This window comes from Cetorhinus maximus, chromosome 2 (assembly GCF_964194155.1).
Source record: "Cetorhinus maximus chromosome 2, sCetMax3.hap1.1, whole genome shotgun sequence".
Classification (NCBI taxonomy): Eukaryota; Metazoa; Chordata; class Chondrichthyes; order Lamniformes; family Cetorhinidae; genus Cetorhinus; species Cetorhinus maximus.
The window spans coordinates 226937134-226956535 of NC_135880.1; the positions used below are offsets into that span (position 1 = coordinate 226937134).

The 19402-nt window shown below is 43.2% G+C and overlaps 1 protein-coding gene and 1 long non-coding RNA gene across 5 annotated transcripts in view; one reads left to right on the forward strand and one right to left on the reverse strand.

Moving 5' to 3' along the window:
- The window catches only part of LOC144671623 (uncharacterized), a 1108978-nt gene that overhangs the window by 265498 nt on the left and 824078 nt on the right, over window positions 1–19402 (forward strand). The gene's annotated exons all lie outside the window — the stretch shown is intronic.
- Window positions 13223–19402, reverse strand: part of c1qtnf5 (C1q and TNF related 5) — a 179145-nt gene continuing 172965 nt past the window's right edge. For all 4 annotated transcript variants that reach the window (XM_078533355.1, XM_078533348.1, XM_078533374.1 and 1 more), the window contains one exon: window positions 13223–15427. In XM_078533355.1, the coding sequence (XP_078389481.1) occupies window positions 14910–15427 (518 nt within the window). In that variant the 3' untranslated portion in view covers window positions 13223–14909. The remainder of the gene's footprint in view (window positions 15428–19402) is intronic.

Below are 19402 nucleotides of genomic sequence, written 5' to 3' on the forward strand. Positions count from 1 at the left end.
CCCCCACCCCCACCCCTCAGTGCGCCTTTCACACTGGCTGTAATTGGCCGGCCAGCGTGGAATCGCGGTCAGTGCCGATGGCGGGTGGTGGACTATTTCCCGGCTGCTCCCGGGCCCGACCACCGCGTCCACCTGACGAACCGAAAATCCTACCCATGGTCTGGCAATTCTAAATAGGTGTCAGACTCTATGCAGAGGACTTGGTGACCACTGATGGCCAAAACCACTCACTTATCCTCGGAGAGAGAGCCGGAAATCGAGTCAAAGGCCGTGCAGGGGAAAAGCATTAACAGTCGGCCTTGGATGTTTGAGATTGGCCAAAAATATTTCCTGTTTCCTCCTTCCCCTGACAAAGCAACAGAAGATGTCAAGTTGTGTGGGAAAGTGCACCATTCAGAGGAATTGGACACAGTTCAGAGAGTTCATCAGAGAGGGAGCAACGGGGCAGAACTTTCTAGTTTTGTCCTCAATGCAAAGCAATGTTTCCAAAAATATAATGGAGGCATCTCTACAAACTGAATGGATGAAGCACTTTCTTCCGTGACATGTCCTTTAGAGGAGATTCTGAAGATGCGATTTTAAACATAAAATCAAATTTTAAGATTCTTCTTGAAGCAAAGTGATTTCTGACTCTAACACTGTTTACGAACAGCTTTGGAGAAAGAAAGATAATAATTGCTGCAAAAGCAGCCATTTGCTGACAGCGCGTCAGACAGACCCACAGCACCATCCTCGGGCAGTTAGTGATGGTGCAGCTACTGTCCTGAAACTATAATCAAAATAATTAACTCCACGGTATAACTGTGCAGTGGTCTTGCATAAAAGAAACCTTATTTAATTCATTATTTTAAAGGTTCTTCCGGAAATGCTGATTGTTGTTGGGATTCAGTTCCGTGGACCACCCTCCAGTAAACCCCCAGTCATTGTGGGGCTTGATTACTATTCAGCAGCAGGGGGAATCGCAGCAGAGCCCATTGCTGTCCTCTCTCAATGATCACAGGATTTAGTGCCCACTCACAGCCAGTGGAATATCCGTATTGGATCTGAAAGGAGTCTGCAGTTCTCTTGTTACAACTTCCCCTAGTGTATTGAGCATACGGCATTGGAAAGGGCACCTTACTGACATACTGTCAGGCTGCACAGGATCCAACCCTTAAGTTAAGAGTGGACCAAGTAGATTTAAATGAGGTATTTCTGCTATGTTCTGATGAAGAGTCATACGGACTCGAAACGTTAACTCTGTCATCCTCTCCACAGATACTGTCAGACCTGCTGAGCTTTTCCAGCTATTTTTGTTTTTATTCCTGCTATGTGCTGCTCAGTGTAACTGCCAGACTCTTGCTATTCTCCATTATTATTAGAGAATATTGGCAAAATGAGGTGCTTTAGGAGTAGCTTTCTGAGCAACTTGGCTTGGCGACATTGAAGCAGGTTTCATGCTTGTCCAGCTTTCTAGCGGTGCAGGAGGAGGTTACAGAGATACAGTGGAACAAGCTCATGAAGTGTTCCGATCACGAGGATGAGAATTTTAAATTTGAGGTGTTGCTGGACTGGTACCACTGGGATAGCGAGTGAATGAGACATGGTCCAGCTCAGGACCAGACAGCAGCGTTTCGGGTCAGCTGAAGTTTATGAGAAAGGAGTTTCAACCAGGAGAGAATTGGAATAGTCGAGAGTGGAGTTGACAAAGATAGTTTAAGCAGCAGGCGGCAGTATCAAGCTACATTACAAAGGAGAAAATAGCTGCTACGAGGTCAAAACTCAGCTCAGGGTCCAATAGAAACCCAAAGTTGCAAACAGTCTGGTCCAGCGGCTGGGGAGAGGAGTTTGTGGCAGAGGCTGAAGACCACGGCTTTGGTCTTCCTAATGTTTAATTGGGGAAACTGTGACTCATCCAGGACTGGATATTAAACTAGAGGCAGTGGAGATGGTGGGTGGAATTGTCCCAGATTTGCACAAAGTGCAGTGGTGGACAGCTTAAAGTCATTTTACCTGCCGGCTGCAATGGTGGCTTTTTGTACTGTATTGGGCTTTTCCCGCTTCATTAAGCGTGTGGCCACAGGAGGCACATCTCCTCGCTGTCAGCCTCCGATCTGCCCATCACCTCGTCGCTTCCGCACGCTGGCCGCCACATTTAAACTGCAGCTGCGCGCACACATCTCAATGCTCACAGCCCAGGAGGACACTGGTAAAGACATGGCCCCAAAAGCCAAGCAGAGTGAAGCCCCCCCACCCCCAATTCAGTGACACATCCTTGAGACGCCTTCTGGAGAGTGTAGAGGCCGCAGTGATGTTGTCTATCCTGCCCTGACTGTAGGAGGCCAATCGGTCTCACCACTGCCGCTTGGGAGGCAGTGGCAGAGGTGGTCAGTGCCAATGCTGCACACAAGAGGTCGGCCATCCAGGGCAGATAGAGGATGAATGATCTCATCCATGCCACCAGGGTAAGGCAACCATCTCATCACTTGAAACTCTCACACTCACAAGCCCATCACATATTCACTGGCATCTCACTCACTGGCAGCTCAAGGGACATCACCACCCATTCTCACACACACCCCCACATCTCCATCTGGCCTCATCTCCTCTGGAGACTGCCTCCTCAGCCCTCACCCTCTTGAGGCCACTTGTACAGATCAACATGTGCCCCCCACATACACACTCTGGGATACAGCCCTCACCTACAGCCTCTTCCCCTGCCTGAGGACACTTCTCCCCCTTCCCCAAACAAGCCCTAGCCGTACAGTCGGTGAAAAGCCACCCCCACCTTAAGGCTGGTCTGGTAGGTAGAGAGATGCCCGTGAGGCCCACTTACCAGTGATGTGGTGCTGCCTGGTGCTGATGACCATGAGGGCTGACTGAAGCAACGTAGGCAAAGAAACCTCAAAGCCCTGAGTGAAGTGCAGTTCCCCAGGTTCACATCACTAATGTACAGTTGTGAAACACGTCGGCCTGATTCCTGCCCGAACGGTCCAGTGGGGGGGATGATGCCGGTGAGTAGGGCTTAATATGAAATGCTAAATTATTGAAATTAGGTTCCCGATGTGAGGCAGTGGGAAATACAGCTCACCATTGATGAGTGGAGTAGACAATCGCAAACTGGTTTCATGATGGCGTGAAACCAATTTTTGGCCTTCTCGCCATATTATCCCCCCACCCCCCCTGCCCCCACCCCAACCCAACCCATCATGACACTCAACACCAACAGGGCCAGAAAATTCCAGCTGGTTGTGAGGTACAGCTGGGTGTTCTCGAGTTTGGAGCCTCGCTTCATGTCCTTGGTTGATTTCGACAAGAGGCTGGAGTAAATAAGGAAGAAGGGGTGGCCAAGGAAGCTGCTGAGGGCCAGACTCGATGGGCCAAAGGGCCTAATTTCTGCTCCTATGTCTTATGGTCTTATGGTCTTGAGGGGTCAGGGTGTTGGGAGGGAAGAGAAGCCAACATTAGAGATGCTTTGGCTACAATCGAATAGGTAAGAGTGGACCCAGGTGCTGCAGTCTCAGTCGAGCCAATCATGTCAAAGGATGTAGAGGTGGATGAGGAATCATAGTGCATCATGGTCATAGTCACACAGGATACAGTTTGTAACTTTCATTTCAATGCTGTGACAGGGTTCGAATCCTGATTGATGTACTTCAGACATGAAGCTGTGGGAAAGGTGCTCATGAGAGACAACAATACATTTAAGGATTGGAAATAAGCAAAAGGAGATTGGATACAATCATTGCAAAAAGAGTGATTGAACATGGGTTTATTGAGGAGGGAGGTAATGAAAGTAGATTTGAAAGGGAGGGAAGAGCACCTGAGGAACGTTTATATTTAAAAATATATTTATCATAATATATTACAACCTAAGGCGGTGGCGTAGTGGTATTGTTGCTGGACTAGTAATCCAGAGACCCAGGGTAATGCTCAGCTGATGGTGGGATTTGAATTCAATAAAAATCTGGAACCATGAAACCGTTGTCGATTGTTGTAAAAACCCACCTGGTTCACTAATGTCCTTCAGGGAAGGAAATCTGCTCCTTACCTGGTCTGGCCTACAGGTGACTCCAGACCCACAACAATGTGGTTGGCTCTTAACTGCCCTCTGAAATGGCCTAGCCAGGCACTCAATTATGTCAAGCCACTACAAAAGTCTCAAAAAAGGAATTAAACCAGACAGACCACACGGCATCGACCTAGGGACTGGCAATGACAACGGCAATCTCAGCCCTGTCGACCCTGCAAAGTCCTCCTTACTAACATCTGGGGGCTTGTGCCAAAATTGGGAGAGCTGTCTCACAGACTAGTCAAGCAACAGCCTGACATAGTCATCCTCACGGAATCATACCTTACAGATAATGTCCCAGACACCACCACCACCATCCCTGGGTATGTCCTGTCCCACCAGCAGGACAGGCCCAGCAGAGGTGGCGGCACAGTGGTATACAGTCAGGAGGGAGTTGCCTGGGAGTCCTTAACATCGACTCCGGACCCCATGAAGTCTTATGGCATCAGGTCAAACATGGGCAAGGAAACCTCCTGCTGATTACCACGTACCGCCCACCCTCAGCTGATGAATCAGTGCTCCTCCATGTTGAACACCACTTGGAGGAAGCATTGAGAGTGGCAAGGGCACAGAATGTACTCTGGGTGGGGGACTGCAGATGCATCTGTCCATGACGGTAGGAGTGACCACCGCACAGTCAGCGTGGAGACGAAGTCCCGCCTCCACATCGTGTTGTGTGGCACTACCACCGTGCTAACTGGGATAGATTTCCAACAGATCCAGCAACTCAAGACTGGGCATCCATGAGGCGCTGTGGGCCATCAGCAGCAGCAGAATTGTACTCGTACACAATCTGTAACCTCATGGCCCGGCATATCCCCCACTCTACCATTACCATCAAGCCAGGGGATCAACCCTGGTTCAATGAAGAGTGCAGGAGGACATGCCAGGAGCAGCACCAGGCATACCCAAAAATGAGGTGTCAACCTGGTGAAGCTATAACACAGGACTACTTGCATTCCAAACAGCATAAGCAGCAGTGACAGACAGAGCTAAGTCATCCCACAGCCAATGGATCAGATCTAAGCTCTGTAGACCTGCCACATCCAGTCGTGAATGGTGGTGGACAATTAAACTACTCACTGGAGTAGGAGGCTCCACAAATATCCCCATCCTCAATGATGGAGGAGCCCAGCACATCAGTGCAAAAGATAAGGCTGAAGCATTTGCAACAATCTTCAGCCATAAGTGCCAAGTGGATGATTCATCTCAGCCTCCTCCGGAGGTCCCCAGCATCACAGATGCCAGTCTTCAGCCAATTCGATTCACTCCACGTGATATCAAGAAACGGCTGAAGGCACTGGATACTGCAAAGGCTATGGGCCCTGACAATATTCCGGCAATAGTACTGAAGACTTGTGCTCCAGAACTTGCCGCACCCCTAGCCAAACTGTTCCAGTACAACTACAACACCGGCATCTACCCAGCTATGTGGAAAATTGCCCAGGTATGTCCTGTACACAAAAAGCAAGACAAATCCAACCCGGCCAATTACTGCCCCATCAGTCTACTCTCCATCATCAGTAAAGTAATGGAAGGGGTCATCAACAGTGCTATCAAGCGGCACTTGCTTAGCAATAACCTGCTCCCTGATGCCCAGTTTGGGTTCCGCCAGGGCCACTCAGCTCCTGACCTCATTACAGCCTTGGTTCAAACATGGACAAAAGAGCTGAACTCCCGAGGTGAGGTGAGAGTGACTGCCCTTGACATCAAGGCAGCATTTGACCGAGTGTGGCATCAAGGAGCCCTAGCAAAACTGGAGTCAATGGGAATCAGGGGGAAAACTCACCACTGGTTGGAGTCATACCGAGCACAAAGGAAGATGGTTGTGGTTGTTGGAGGTCAATCATCTCAGCTCCAGGACATCACTGCAGGAGTTCCTCAGGGTAGTGTCCTTGGCCTAACCATCTTCAGCTGCTTCATCAATGACCTTCATAAGGTCAGAAGTGGGGATTTTCGCTGATGATTGCACAATGTTCAGCACCATTCGTGACTCCTCAGATACTGAAGCAGCCCATGTCAAAATACAGCAAGACCTGGACAATATCCAGGCTTGTGCTGACAAGTGGCAAGTAACATTCATGCCACACAAGTGTCAGGCAATGACCATCTCCAACAAGAGAGAATCGAATCATCAGCTCTTGATGTTCAATGGTATTACGATCACTGAATCCCCCGCTATCAACATCCTGGGGGTTATCATTGACCTGAAACTGAACTGGACTAGCCATATAAATACTGTGGCTACAAGAGCAGGTCACAGGTTAGGAATCCTGCAGCGAATGACTCACCTCCTGACTCCCCAGAGCCTGTCCACCATCTACAAGGCAGAAATCAGGAGCGTGATGGAATAATCCCCACTTGCCTGGATGAGTGCAGCTCCCACAACACTCAAGAAGATCGACACCATCCAGGACAAAGCAGCCCGCTTGATTGGCATCCCATCCACAAACATTCACTCCCTCCACCACCGACGCACAGTAGCAGCAGTGTGTACTATCTGCAAGATGCACTGCAGGAACTCACCAAGGTTCCTTAGACAGCACATTCCAAACCCACAATCACTATCATCTAAAAGGACAAGGGTAGCAGATAGATGGGAACGCCGCCACCTGGAAGTTCCCCTCCAAGTCACCCACCATCCTGACTTGGAAATATATCGGCTGTTCCTTCACTGTTGCTGGGTCAAAATCCTGGAACTCCTTCCCTACAGCACTGTGGGTGTACCTACACCACATGGACTCCAGCGGCTCAAGAAGGCAGCTCACCAACACCTTCTCAAGGGCAATGAAGGATAGGCAATAAATGCTGGCCCAGCCAGAGAAGCCCACATCCCATGGATGAAGTAAAAAATATTTATAATAGCAGCCAGCACTGGAATTATAAAGGGAAGTTGGGTTGTTGGAATGAGATCAAGGAAGGATCAGTTTGGAATAACAACGCTTGATTTTGTGAAGAATTGCAGATTTACTGCACTGAGGGTTCGTGAACTTTTAAACTTCTGTGTTTGAGAATTTGACAGTTTGTGGGTGCAAAGTCTGCAGTTTTGCAAGTTTGAGGAGTTGCAGGTTTGTGGGACTGTGACTTTACAGGTTCCCCGCTTTGAGGGATGTCATGAAGCTATTAATGTATATAATATTTTGGAAAATATTTTTCTTTTAAAATAGACATTGAGTCTGTGGGTGTGTCCTAATTGGATTAAAGCCAGCTCGTCTGGGTGCTTTGATGTGTACTAGTTTTGATATGTAAGAAAGATAGTGTGCATTTGCATTTTTTGAATAGAGCATTTAAGAAGTAGAGTGAAAACAGACACCTATCTAGCAGCTACCAAGCAATGTTTATATTACTAATAAAATTGGTACTATGAAAGGGGTTTTATTGTTTGAGAGGTTTAGTTCAGAAGTTGTTGATACAATGAGAATTAACATTCAATGGGCAGTGGCAGGAATAACAAGACAACCATTTTGGGTGTGCAGAGCAGAGACAATGTGAGATCAAAAGACAGCTGTAAACTTCCAACTGACTCCACAGAAACCAAAGTGAAAAGAACCTTATTTGGAATTCATAAGGTGAAAATGTTTTGTCTGGTGTTTGGTTAAGTCTATGGGTTGCTGTTGCCTTAATGGAGATTAGTTTGGGAATTTGTTAAAAGTTATGATAGCAGTAATTTATAGACATGTGTATATATATTTTAACCTATAAATTAATTATAAATTAATAAAATGTTTCATTTAGTTTAATGTCAAACCTCGAGAACTGGTGGTCTGATTCCTGAATTTAGAGTCGGATCTCAAACATAACACTTAAAATTATAGGTTATGACAGTTGTTTAAAGTATCCCTCTGGGATTTTTAAATAGCTCAGCTTTATCAACTGCATCGGTCATAACAACTGGGAGCTCTTGCCGGGATAAATTATATTTCTAATTTCTCAATTGGTTAGGAATTGGTGAATCTTTAAGTTACGAGTACGAGAGGCACTTTGAATTCAGGCGTTAGTGAGGTATTTTAGAAGAGGTGAGACTGCAAGAGGCTTTGGCAATTGCTAAGACTTGTCTGGGAGTAGAAGAGATAACCCTGGGTTGGAAAAAATAATCAAAAGTAAGTTAACAGAGTTGGTGGATAAGTTACAATTGGGGTTACCTGGGAGGGCTAGGAAATCAGATATAGTTAAAAGTATATCACAGCATCTACAGTTGGAAGTGAAACCTGGCACTAGTGAGTCACAGCTGGAGAGTGTGAGACTTCAGTTGTAAATGAAGAAGCTTTAATTTGAACAAGCAAGGAAATTAGAAATTGCAAAGATGGAGAAGGAGGAAAGAGAAAGAGAGAGAGAGAGAGAATTCCAACTGAAAATGTTGGCAGTTAGAAAAGAGATGTCAGATGGGTGAGGAAGGATTTATCTCTACAGTAGAACCCAGTGGGGAGATGTTTAAATTTGTACAAGCTCTTCCAAAGTTTGAGGAAAAAGATATTGAAGCATTCTTTATTCATTTGAGAAGCTAGCTAAACAGATGAAATGGCCAGAAGAAAACTGAACATTATTATTGCAGTCTAAGTTGTTAGGTAGGGTACATGAAGCATATGGTTTGCTTTCAGGAGAAATGTCAGTGGATTATGATATTGTGAAAAAAGCTATTTTGAGTGCATATGAGTTGGTTCCTGAAGCATTCAGGCAGAAATTTAGGAATATGAGAAAACAGCCGGGGCAAACTTATACTGAGTTTGAAAGGGTAAAACAAAGTAATTTTGACCAGTGGATATGGGCGTTAAAAATAGAAACAGTTTATGCAGGTCTTAGGGAAGTAATTCTTTTGGGAGAATTTAAAGATTCAATCCCTTCAGTAGTGAGAACTCATGTGGAGAAACAGAGGGTTGATTCTGTAAGACAAGCAGCAGAGATAGCTGATGATTGAGTTAGTTCATAAAGCTAGACCTTTCTTTCATCACCCTTTCAAATTGGAAAAGGATAAAAAGTGGAAAGGTGAAAGGAAGGCAGGTAGTCAGAAAAGAGGAGTAGCTGGAAGTTCCCAGGAAGGTTTTACTCAGAATAAAAAGGAAGGTGCTGAAGGTAGAAGTGACATTCGAGAATTGAGGTGTTTTCATTGTAATAAAGTGGGGCACACGAAGTCAGTGTGTTGGAGATTGCAGGAAAAATCTGTTGGAACTGTCAGGGTACAGAAAAGCTCTGGAAGTAAAAGTGCTGTGGGTTCTGAGGTTCCGGCACAGGAGAAACCAATGGTTTGTGTACAGGTGAAACAGAGGGCAGGATTTTTCAGTTGGTGTGCGGGGTGGGCCCGACATGCTGACGCGTAAAATGACGCGCGATGATGTCGGGCGTGCGTCCCGATGTCATCGCGCAGTCCCACGATACTCTGTTTGGCAGGCGCACACCGGAGTCGGCTGCACGCCTGCTGATATGTAAACGGCCTATTAAGGCTATTAAGAAAGTAATTAATGTAATTGTTAATGCTGCCCATCCAACCTTAAGGCTGGCGGGCAGGCAAAAAGGCCAAGCAGCCTTCACATTTTTTAGGAAGCCTCATCCACAAACGGGATTAGGTTTCCTAAAGCTTTTATTAAATAAATAAATAAAATTCCTACATATAAAAACATGTCACAGCTCATGTGACACAGTCACATGAGGGGACATGTTTAAATAAATTTTTGAACCATATCTTTAATTTTCTCGATATCAATTCAATCTCCCTGAAGCAGCTCCCTGCCTCAAGGAGATTGAAGCGCTCTTTTGTGCGCATGAGTGAAACAGACTGGCCCTGACTCTCCCTCCTCCACCCGCCCGCACAGGTAGTGCTGAGCGCTACCGCTCGTGTATTCCTCTGGGCAGGCCTTAAATGGTGGCACGGAGCCAATCGCGGGTGGCGATCGGCACCGCGACCACCCCTGCCTGCTCCCACCAAGCCAGTCCGCTGCCTGAAAAATTCAGGCCAGGGAGAATCAGTGAAAGGTAAAGAAATGGGAATGTGTTCACAGTTTACTCAAGAGAATTCTGGGGAGCAGGTTGCAGAAATGTTTAAAGACTTTGTATGCGGAGGGGATGTCTTTCCATTTGTACAGGGTGGAGCAGGTAAAGATGTTAAAATTTTAAGAGACACAGTGGCTAGTCAATCTTTAATGTTGTGGGATAGTGATATTTGTTATTCAGAGGGAGTGTTGCAGGTGAAGTTAACAACAAGTGGGGTTCATGGAGATGCTAAATCTATTCCATTGTGGAAGGTATCTGTAAAGAGCAAATTGAGGACAGGTGAAGTTATAGTTGGAGTGGTGGCAAAATTGCCCATTGCAGGGGTTCAATCTATCCTAGGTTATGATATAGTTAGATCACAAATGTGGGTGATGCCTATGGTAGTTGAGCAGCCTGTAGAAGTGTTTTCAACAGAAGTGGTACAGAAGGAACATTCTGGATTGTTTCCTGATTATGTTATAATGAGATCAAAGGCCTATAGGGATGAACAAAATAAAATGAGCAGGCAGTTCAAAGGCAAGAAGAAGGTGTCGAAATCCAATTAGCTGGCACTGTGTTTGATAACATTGTTCAGGAGGAAGGAATTCAGGACAATTCAGTTGAAGTGTTTAACTCAGAGAGGTTAATGGAGTTACAGAAACATGAATTGCAATTAAAACAGTTTAGCTTATTCAGAAACTGAAGCAAAATGTATTCCAGTATGTTATTATCTTTGAGGGAATATTTTAATGAGAAAATAGTGGTTGGATCATGTCTCAGCAAATGAAAGCTGGAGCATCAAATTGTTATCCCATTAGGGTATGGAAATGAGATTCTGAGGAATCTGGAAAACACAGGAAAAAATACAGAGGTTTTTTTTTGGCCAGGATTGCATAGGGATGTAGTCAAATTCTGTAGAACCTGTCATATATGTCAAATAACAGGGAAACCACAAGCAGTGATTAAGCCAGCGCCCTCCTCATACCAGAATTTGAAGAACCTTTTACCAGGGTCATGCTTGATTTTGTAGGGCCCCTCACTAAGACTAAAAGTGGAAATCAGTACTTACTGACAATAATAGATGTGTCTACCAGGTTTCCTGAAGCGAGACCTTTAAGAAATATTACAACTAAGAAGATTGTGGAGGAGTTAATTAAAGTTTTTACAATATATGATTTACCTAAAGAAATACAATCAGATCAGGGGTCAGATTTCATGTCACAGCTGTTTAAGGAAGTAATGAACAGTTTGGGGATAAAACAGTTTAAGTCAACAGCTTATCATCTGGAGTCACAAGGAGCTTTGGAAAGATGGCATCAAACTTTAAAAACTATGATAAGGGCAAATTGTTTTGATTATGCACAGGATTGGGATACAGGAATTCCATTTTTGTTATTTGCTATTAGAGATGCTCCTAATGCATTGACTGATTTTAGCCTTTTTGAACTAGTTTATGGGTATGAGGTAAGGGGACCACTGAAATTGATTCATGAGAAATTGATGGGTCAAAATTCAGAAACTACTCTCCTGGATTAATGTCAGGGAAAGATGAAACAAAGCATGTGAACTGGCTAGGGAACATTTAAAATCTCACAGCAAGTGATGAAAGTGAAAGCAAATAAGAAGGCTAAAATTCACAGTTTTGTTTCTGGAGAGAAAGTACTAGTTTTATTACCAGTAATAGGGGATTCATTAAATCAAGATTTAGTGGGCCTTACAGGATTAAAAAGAAATTGAGTGAAGTAAATTATTTAATAAATACTCCAGATAGAAGAAAGAAGCAGAGGGTGTATCATGAAAATATGCTTAAAAAATACTTTGACAGAGAAGAGGAACAAAAAGAGGTATTAGTGATGGTGGATGATGAGAAAGAGGAAGAGGTGCAGGGCTCTGAAATTGATCTTCCTCTAATCAAATTGGATAATGAGGGGGTGCTTGAAAATTTAAATGAAATATTGAGTTACCTTCCAAGCAAGTGTCAAAGTGATTTGGAAAAGCTATTGCAGTCACACAAACCTATTTGTGGAAATAAGTTGGGAAAGACACATTTAGCTTTACAAGATGTACGTATAGGGATATCATCTTCAATAGGGCAACAACCTGATAGATTAAATCCGGCAAAGTTATCACATGTATAAAAAGAAATTGATTTCATGCTTCAAAATGATATCATTGAGTCTAGTTGCAGTAACTGGAGTTCGCCTATTGTACTGGTACCGAAACCGGATAGAACACAAAGACTGTGTGTGGATTATCGAAAGGTGAATGTGGTGACAGAAGCAGATTCATACCACGGTTGGAAGATTGCATTGAGAAAGTGGGACAATCGGAATTTATCTCCAAGATTGACTTGCTAAAAGGGTATTGGCAGTTACTGTTGTCGGAGAGAGCAAAGGAGATATCAGCTTTTGTAATGCCAAGTGGACTATATCAGTTTAAAGTCATACCATTTGGTATGAAGAATGCACCTGTGACATTTCAAAGACTGACAAAGTAATTGCAGGTCTAAGCAATTGTGCTGTTTATATTGATGACATAATTGTTTTCAGTCAGACGTGGGAGGAGCATCTGGAAGAATTATTTACTCGACTACAAGAAGCTAATTTGGTGATGAACTTGGCTAAAAGTGAATTTGCAAAAGTGCAAGTTACGTATCTAGGCCATACCATTGGACATGGTAAGGAGGCTCCGACAGATGCGAAAGTCAAGGCTATCGTGGATTTCCCAGTGCCTACAACAAAACGAAAAGTTTTTGAGATTTCTGGGCACGAGTGGGTTTTACCGGAAATTTGTACTAAATTTTAGCCGAGTGGTTGCTCCACTGACTGAACTATTAAAATAGAACAAGACGTTTCAATGGACACAGGAGTGTCAGAAGTCATTCGATAGTTTGAAAACTGTATTGACTACGACACCAGTGTTGGCAGTACCCAATTATGCCAAGCAATTCAAGTTTGCCGTTGATGTAAGTGATATAGGCATTGGGGCTGTACTGTTACAAGAAGCTGACACTGGAATTGAAAAACCGATAGGGTATTTTTCACAGAAGCTGAATGTACAACAGAGAAGATATTCAATAATCGAAAAAGAGACTTTGAGTTTGGTGTTAGCATTTGAAATTTATGTTGCAAACAATTCATCAGAAACAATCGTTTATACAGACCATAATCTTTTGAAGTTTTTGGACAAATTTCATGACAAAAGTGCAAGGCTTTTCAGATGGAGTCTATTATTACAACCATTAATCTACATATTATACATATTTCTGGAAGAGAAAATCTGTTGGCAGATGCACTATCAAAAGCTTGAAGCTTAAAGGAAAATAGGACATTTAAAAAAAAATCTGGACGCTGAACTGGAGTGATTTCAAGGACATGTGTATATATATTGTTATGTTAATACATAAATCTGGTAATGTAATAGTGTATTGAGTATAGGAGATACTGTGAGATGGGTTATTAAAATGAAGCCGTCTTTTACAATTATGACGGTTCATTTTTTGATAAGGAGGGGGATGTCATGAAGCTATTAATGTATATAATATTTTGGCAAATATTTTTCTTTTAAAACAGAGGTTTTGGCTGTGGCTGTGTCTTAATTGGATTAAAGACAGCTAGTCTGGGTGCTTTGATGTGTACTAGTTTTGATATGTAAGAGAGATAGCGTGCATTTACATTTTTTGAATGGAACATTCAAGACTTAGGGTGAAAACAGTCACCTATCTAGCAGCTACCAAGAAATATGTTTATATTACTAATAAAATTGGTACTATGAAAGGGGTTTTATTGTTAGAGAGGTTTAGTTCAGAGGTTGTTGATACAATGAGAATTAACATTCAATGGGCAGTGGTAGGGATAACAAGACAACCATTTTGGGTGTGCAGAGCAGGGTGTGAGATCAAAAGACAGCTGTAAACTTCCAACTGGCTTCACAGGAACCCAAGTGAAAAGAACCTCATTTTGAATTTGTAAGGTGAAAATGTTTTGTCTGGTGTTTGGTTAAGTCTATGGGTTGCTGTTGCCTTAATGGAGATTAATTTGGGAATTTGTTAAAAGTTATGATAGTAGTAATTTGTAGACATGTGTATGTGTTTAACTTGTGTAAATTAATAAAATGTTTCATTTAGTTTAATGTAAAACCTCGAGAACTGGTGGTGTGATCCCTGAATTTAGAGTTGCATCTCAAACATAACACTTAAAATTATAGGCTATGACAATTGTTTGAAGTTTCCCTCTGGGATTTTTAAATAACTCTGCATTACCAACTGCATCGGTCATAACGATGGGACTGTGACTTTACAGGTTCCCCGGTTTGGGGGACTGTGGCTTTGCAGATTCACTGGTTTATGGTAACACACTCATTGGCTGCAGGAATCACCACGATTCCACTTTATCAAATTCCACTTTCACTTTCTGATGCTATATTCCAAATTGCTTTGTCCTAAGTTTTGGAGCCAGATCATCTTTCTCTCCACACTTGCAACTCTCATTTGGCCCATGAGAGCCCTTTCGTGCCTCATTCAGACAGCTTCCCTGACCCTGCCTGCCCTCCACCTTGACCACCTCTCCTTTGGCAACTGAAAAGGACAGAGGTATAATGCAAGAGATCTCCAGCTCTTTTTCATCTTGATACTGCAACAGGTTTTGGCACTGCCCAATGTAATCTCAGAGCCAACACATTGTAAGACAATGTAATGAGTGAGCCCAAAATAGGCTTCATTTATAAACAGACATTGGTTTGGTTTACATTTTAGAAAAACTAGATAGATGGTGACCCTAAAGCCGAGGAAACGTGCACAATGATATAGTAAATCTCTAACAACGTCATGTGTTTGAAGTTCAGTTTGATGTAAAATACAATCCATACATGATTCAATGACCAAAAATAGTGGACATTAAATCAGGAATTGAGCATTTTGCCAGTCAGAATAGATTAAAAACCCGGTGAAGGTGCTGTCTGTCTTTGCACTGGAATAAATCCCATTGTAGTCCCCCACTGCCACTTGCACCCACACCTGGTCCAGGGGGTCCAGACGCATGAGGGCTCCACCTGATAGTGAGACAGGCTTTGGCCAGTTGCCATAGTACTGGAAGAAGGACGAGATGGAAACGTTGTTCTTCATGATGTCGAACTGCAGGCTGGTTTTGTAAACGGTGGAGTGAACCACAAAATAATAGAGACCTGGGATCTCACAGGTGAACTTTCCTGTCACTGGGTTGTAGTGCCTCTGATCGTTGTGTATAACCACATCGAATTGGACTGCCTCCTCAAGCAGGGGGAAGATGTGGGTCTTGGAACGTTTCGCACTAAATGCTGAGTTGTAGCTAATCAAGCTATTCCCTTTCACTCCCTTCTCACCTATTGGACCAGGTGACCCTGGAATGCCCTGCTCTCCCATAGGCCCACGCAAACCTGAAAGGCAAAGTCATGTTTTAGATCATTGCAAATAGGATTCTCCATTTCTTTCCCCAGCCCCAGAAGAGGAGACCAGCAATGCACTAGTTGCTACAATGTCGTGCCTCACTCAGAACCAAAATCATATCCAGCATAGGAGGCTGAAGATGCTCTTTTGCCTGGGACTGCATGGACTGTGTTAGATTCTGTCCTCATTACAAAGCAGTTACAACACAGAAATAGCCATTAAGTCCAATTACCTGTTTATGTTTCACAGAGGTCTATTTTATTTGTTCATGGGATGTGGGTGTCACTGGCTAGGCCAGCATTTATTGCCATCCTTAATTGCCCTTGTTTAAGGTCAACCATATTGCTGTGGGTAAGACCAGATAAGGGTGACAAATTTCCTTCCCTAAAGGGATGTTAGTGGGTTTTTATGATAATCGACAATAACTTCATTGTCATTATTTGACTTTTTTATCAAATTTAAATTCCACCATCTGCCATGGTGGGATTTGAACCCAGGTCTCCAGAGCATTACCTGGGGTCTCTGGATTACCAGTCCAGTGACAATACCACTACTTTTTTTCCCTCATATACATATCTAGCCTCCTTCTATCACTTCTGCTATTCACCTCAACAACTCTATGTGACAGCAAGTTCCACATTCTAACCAGTCACTGAGTAATAAAGTTTTTCCTGAATTCATTATTCACTTTATTAGTGCCTATCTTAGAGCTATGTCCCGTATTTCCTGGCTCCCCACAAGTGGAAACATCTTCTAATGTTTCAGGCTAGGGTGAATCATAGAGTTGTAGAATTTTACATGGCATTAGGACAATATTTAGCCCATCGTCTCTAAGTCAGCATTTTGAAAAGATGCTTTTCACTTAGTCCCATTCCCCTGCCCTTTTCTCCTACCCTACGCAAATTTTCTTTTCAAATATTTATCCACTTCTCTTTCAAGAGCCATTTTGAATTCTGCTTTCACCACTGTTTCTGGTCAGGTATTCCACATCTTAACCCATCCGATGAAAGAGAACGTCCCCTTTCTCCCTTCATTGAAATGTATCCCCTCTAGCACTGGTTCACTTCCCAGTGATCCTCTTAACTTTCACTGCTCGAACAGAAAGATTGACAATGTCTCTCGCCTAAGTCTCCCATCCCTGGCATTATACGATGAATCTGCGCCCTCTCCATGACACTGAGATTCTCCTCAAGTTGGGGCACCCAACACTAGAGACAGAATTCTAATCGTAGCCATGTTTATAGGTTTATCATCACCTTTGCTTTTGTACTTGATGCCTCATTAATAAACTTTGGGATCCTGTATACTTTATATTAACGGTTTTGCCAACCTGTTCCCTAAGTTTAGGGAAGTGGTACTGAAACAATACTGAAAATACTGGTGAAACTGAAAGTGAAAGAGAGACTGGGCTCTGGTGGCTGCATCCTAGAACGTGGAAGTTGGAGAGGAAATAACAAAGGGTCTGTGAACAATCTGTCAAACATCCTTGGATTTCAGTATGAAAGAGGACCAGAGAGGGGGCTGCCAATGCAAAACCTCTGCTCAAAAAGGGGGAAAGAGATAAACCAGGAGAACCATAAAGCGAACCATCTCCGGAACCTTTTCATTCCCAGTACTGTTCTCTCCTATTAAAACTGTACCAAAGTCCTTCTTCAGTACTTTTGCCACAGAGGCACACGTCTTTGACCAAGGAATATCTATTGACCAGAAAATCAACCTTTGGTTTTATTCATAACCAAAGTAGTAAATTTATCAAGTGTGCCTTCACACAAAAATGATTAAACACAAGTAACTGTCTGAAATATTTACACTATTTTTGTGATCATCATGTGGATAAATAATGGAAGATAATGAATTAATCAGATTGGTTCCAGCCTGTAACTTAATCAATAATTTCAGTTGACATCATAAGCTAAAACATCCAATCAACACACAATTGAAACTAAGCCTCTCATCAGAACCATATGAACATAAGAAATAGTAACAGGAGTAGACCATTCGGCCCCTCGAGCCTGCTCCGCCATTCAATAAGATCATGGCCGATCTTCTTGTGTTTCAATTTCCACATCCCCATCTACCCCCGATAACCTTTGATTCCCTTGCCTAACAAGAATCTATCTGCCTCTGCCTTAAAAATATTCAGTGACCCTGCCTCCACCACCTTCTGAGGCAGAGAGTTCCAAAGTCGCACAACCCTCTGGGAGAAAAAAATTCTCCTCATCTCTGTCCTAATTTTAAAACAGTGCCCCCTAGTTCTGGACTCACCCACAAGAGGAAACATCCTTTCTACGTCCACCTTGTCAAGGCCGTTCAGGATCTTGTATATTTCAATCAAATCACTCCTCACTCTTCTAAACTCCAGTGGAAACAAGCCCAGTCTGTCCAACCTTTCCTCATAAGACAACCTACTCATTCCAGATATAAACCTCCTCTGAACCACCTCCAACACATTTACATCCTTCCTTAAATAAGGAGATCAAAACTGCACACAGTATTCGAGATGTGGTCTCACCAATGTCCTGCATAACTGAAGCACAACATCCTTACTTTTATAATAGCAAAAAACTGCAGATGCTGGAAATCCAAAACAAAAATACCTGGAAAAACTCAGCAGGTCTGACAGCATCTGCAGAGAGGAACACAGTTAACGTTTCGAGTCCGAATGACTCTTCAACAGAACTAAGGAAAAATAGAAAAGAGGTGAAATATAAGCTGGTTTAAGGGGGGGTGGGACAGGTAGAGCTGGATAGAGGGCCAGTGATAGGTGGAGATAACCAAAAGATGTCACAGACAAAAGGACAAAGAGGTGTTGACGGTAGTGATATTAGCTAAGAAATGTGCTAATAGGTGACATTAAGGGTAGAAAGCAGGATGAGCAAGGTACAGATACAGATCCTTACTTTTATGTTCAATTCCTCTCATAATAAAGTATAGCATTCCATTAGCCGCCTTAATTACTTGCTGTACCTACTTACTAACCTGTTGTGACTCATACACTAGAACACCTAGGTCCCTCTGTGCCTCGGAATCCTGCAGTCGTTCTCTGTTTAAGTAATACTCTGCTTTTTTATTCTTCCTGCCAAAGTGAACAGCTTCACATTTTCCCACATTATATTCCATCTGGCTGATTTTTGCCCCCTCACTCAACCTATCTATATTTGTCTGCAAATTCCTTATGTCTTCTTCACAACATACTTTCCTACCTATCTTTATGTTGTCTGCAAATTTAGCTACCGTATCTTCGCTCTCCTCATCTAAGTCATTGATATAAATTGTAAAAAGTTGAGGCCCCAGCACAGACCCCTGTGGGACTCCACTCATCACATCCTGTCAATCCGAAAAAGACCCATTTATGCACACTCTCTGTTTTCTGCCAGCCAGCTTATCCTCTATGCATGCTAATATGTTACCCCCTACACCATGCGCTTTTATTTTCTGCAATAAGCTCTTATCAAATGCCTTCTGGAAATCCAACTACAGCACGTCTACAGGTTCCCCTTTATCCACAGCACATGTTACTCCTTCAAAGAACTCTAATAAATTGGTTAAACATGATTTCCCTTTCACAAAACCATCTGATTCTTCCCGATTACCTTGAGATTTTCTAAGTGCCCAGCTATAACCTCCATAATGATCGATTCTAACACCTTCCCCATGACAGATTCAAGCTAACTGGCCTATAGTTTCCTGTTTTCTGCCTCCCTCCCTTCTTGAATAGAGGGGTTATTTATGCTACTTTCCAGCTTGATGGAACCTTTCCAGAATCAAGTGAATTTTGGAAAATCAACATATCTACTACCTCATTAGCCATCTCTTCTAAGACTCTAGGATGAAGTCCATCTGGACCTAGAGACTTGTCAGCCCACAGCTCCATCAGTTTGCTCAATACCACTTCCCCAGTGATTGTAATTTCACCAAGTTCCCCTCTCCCCTCCCCCTCCTGATTTACAGCTATTACTGGAATG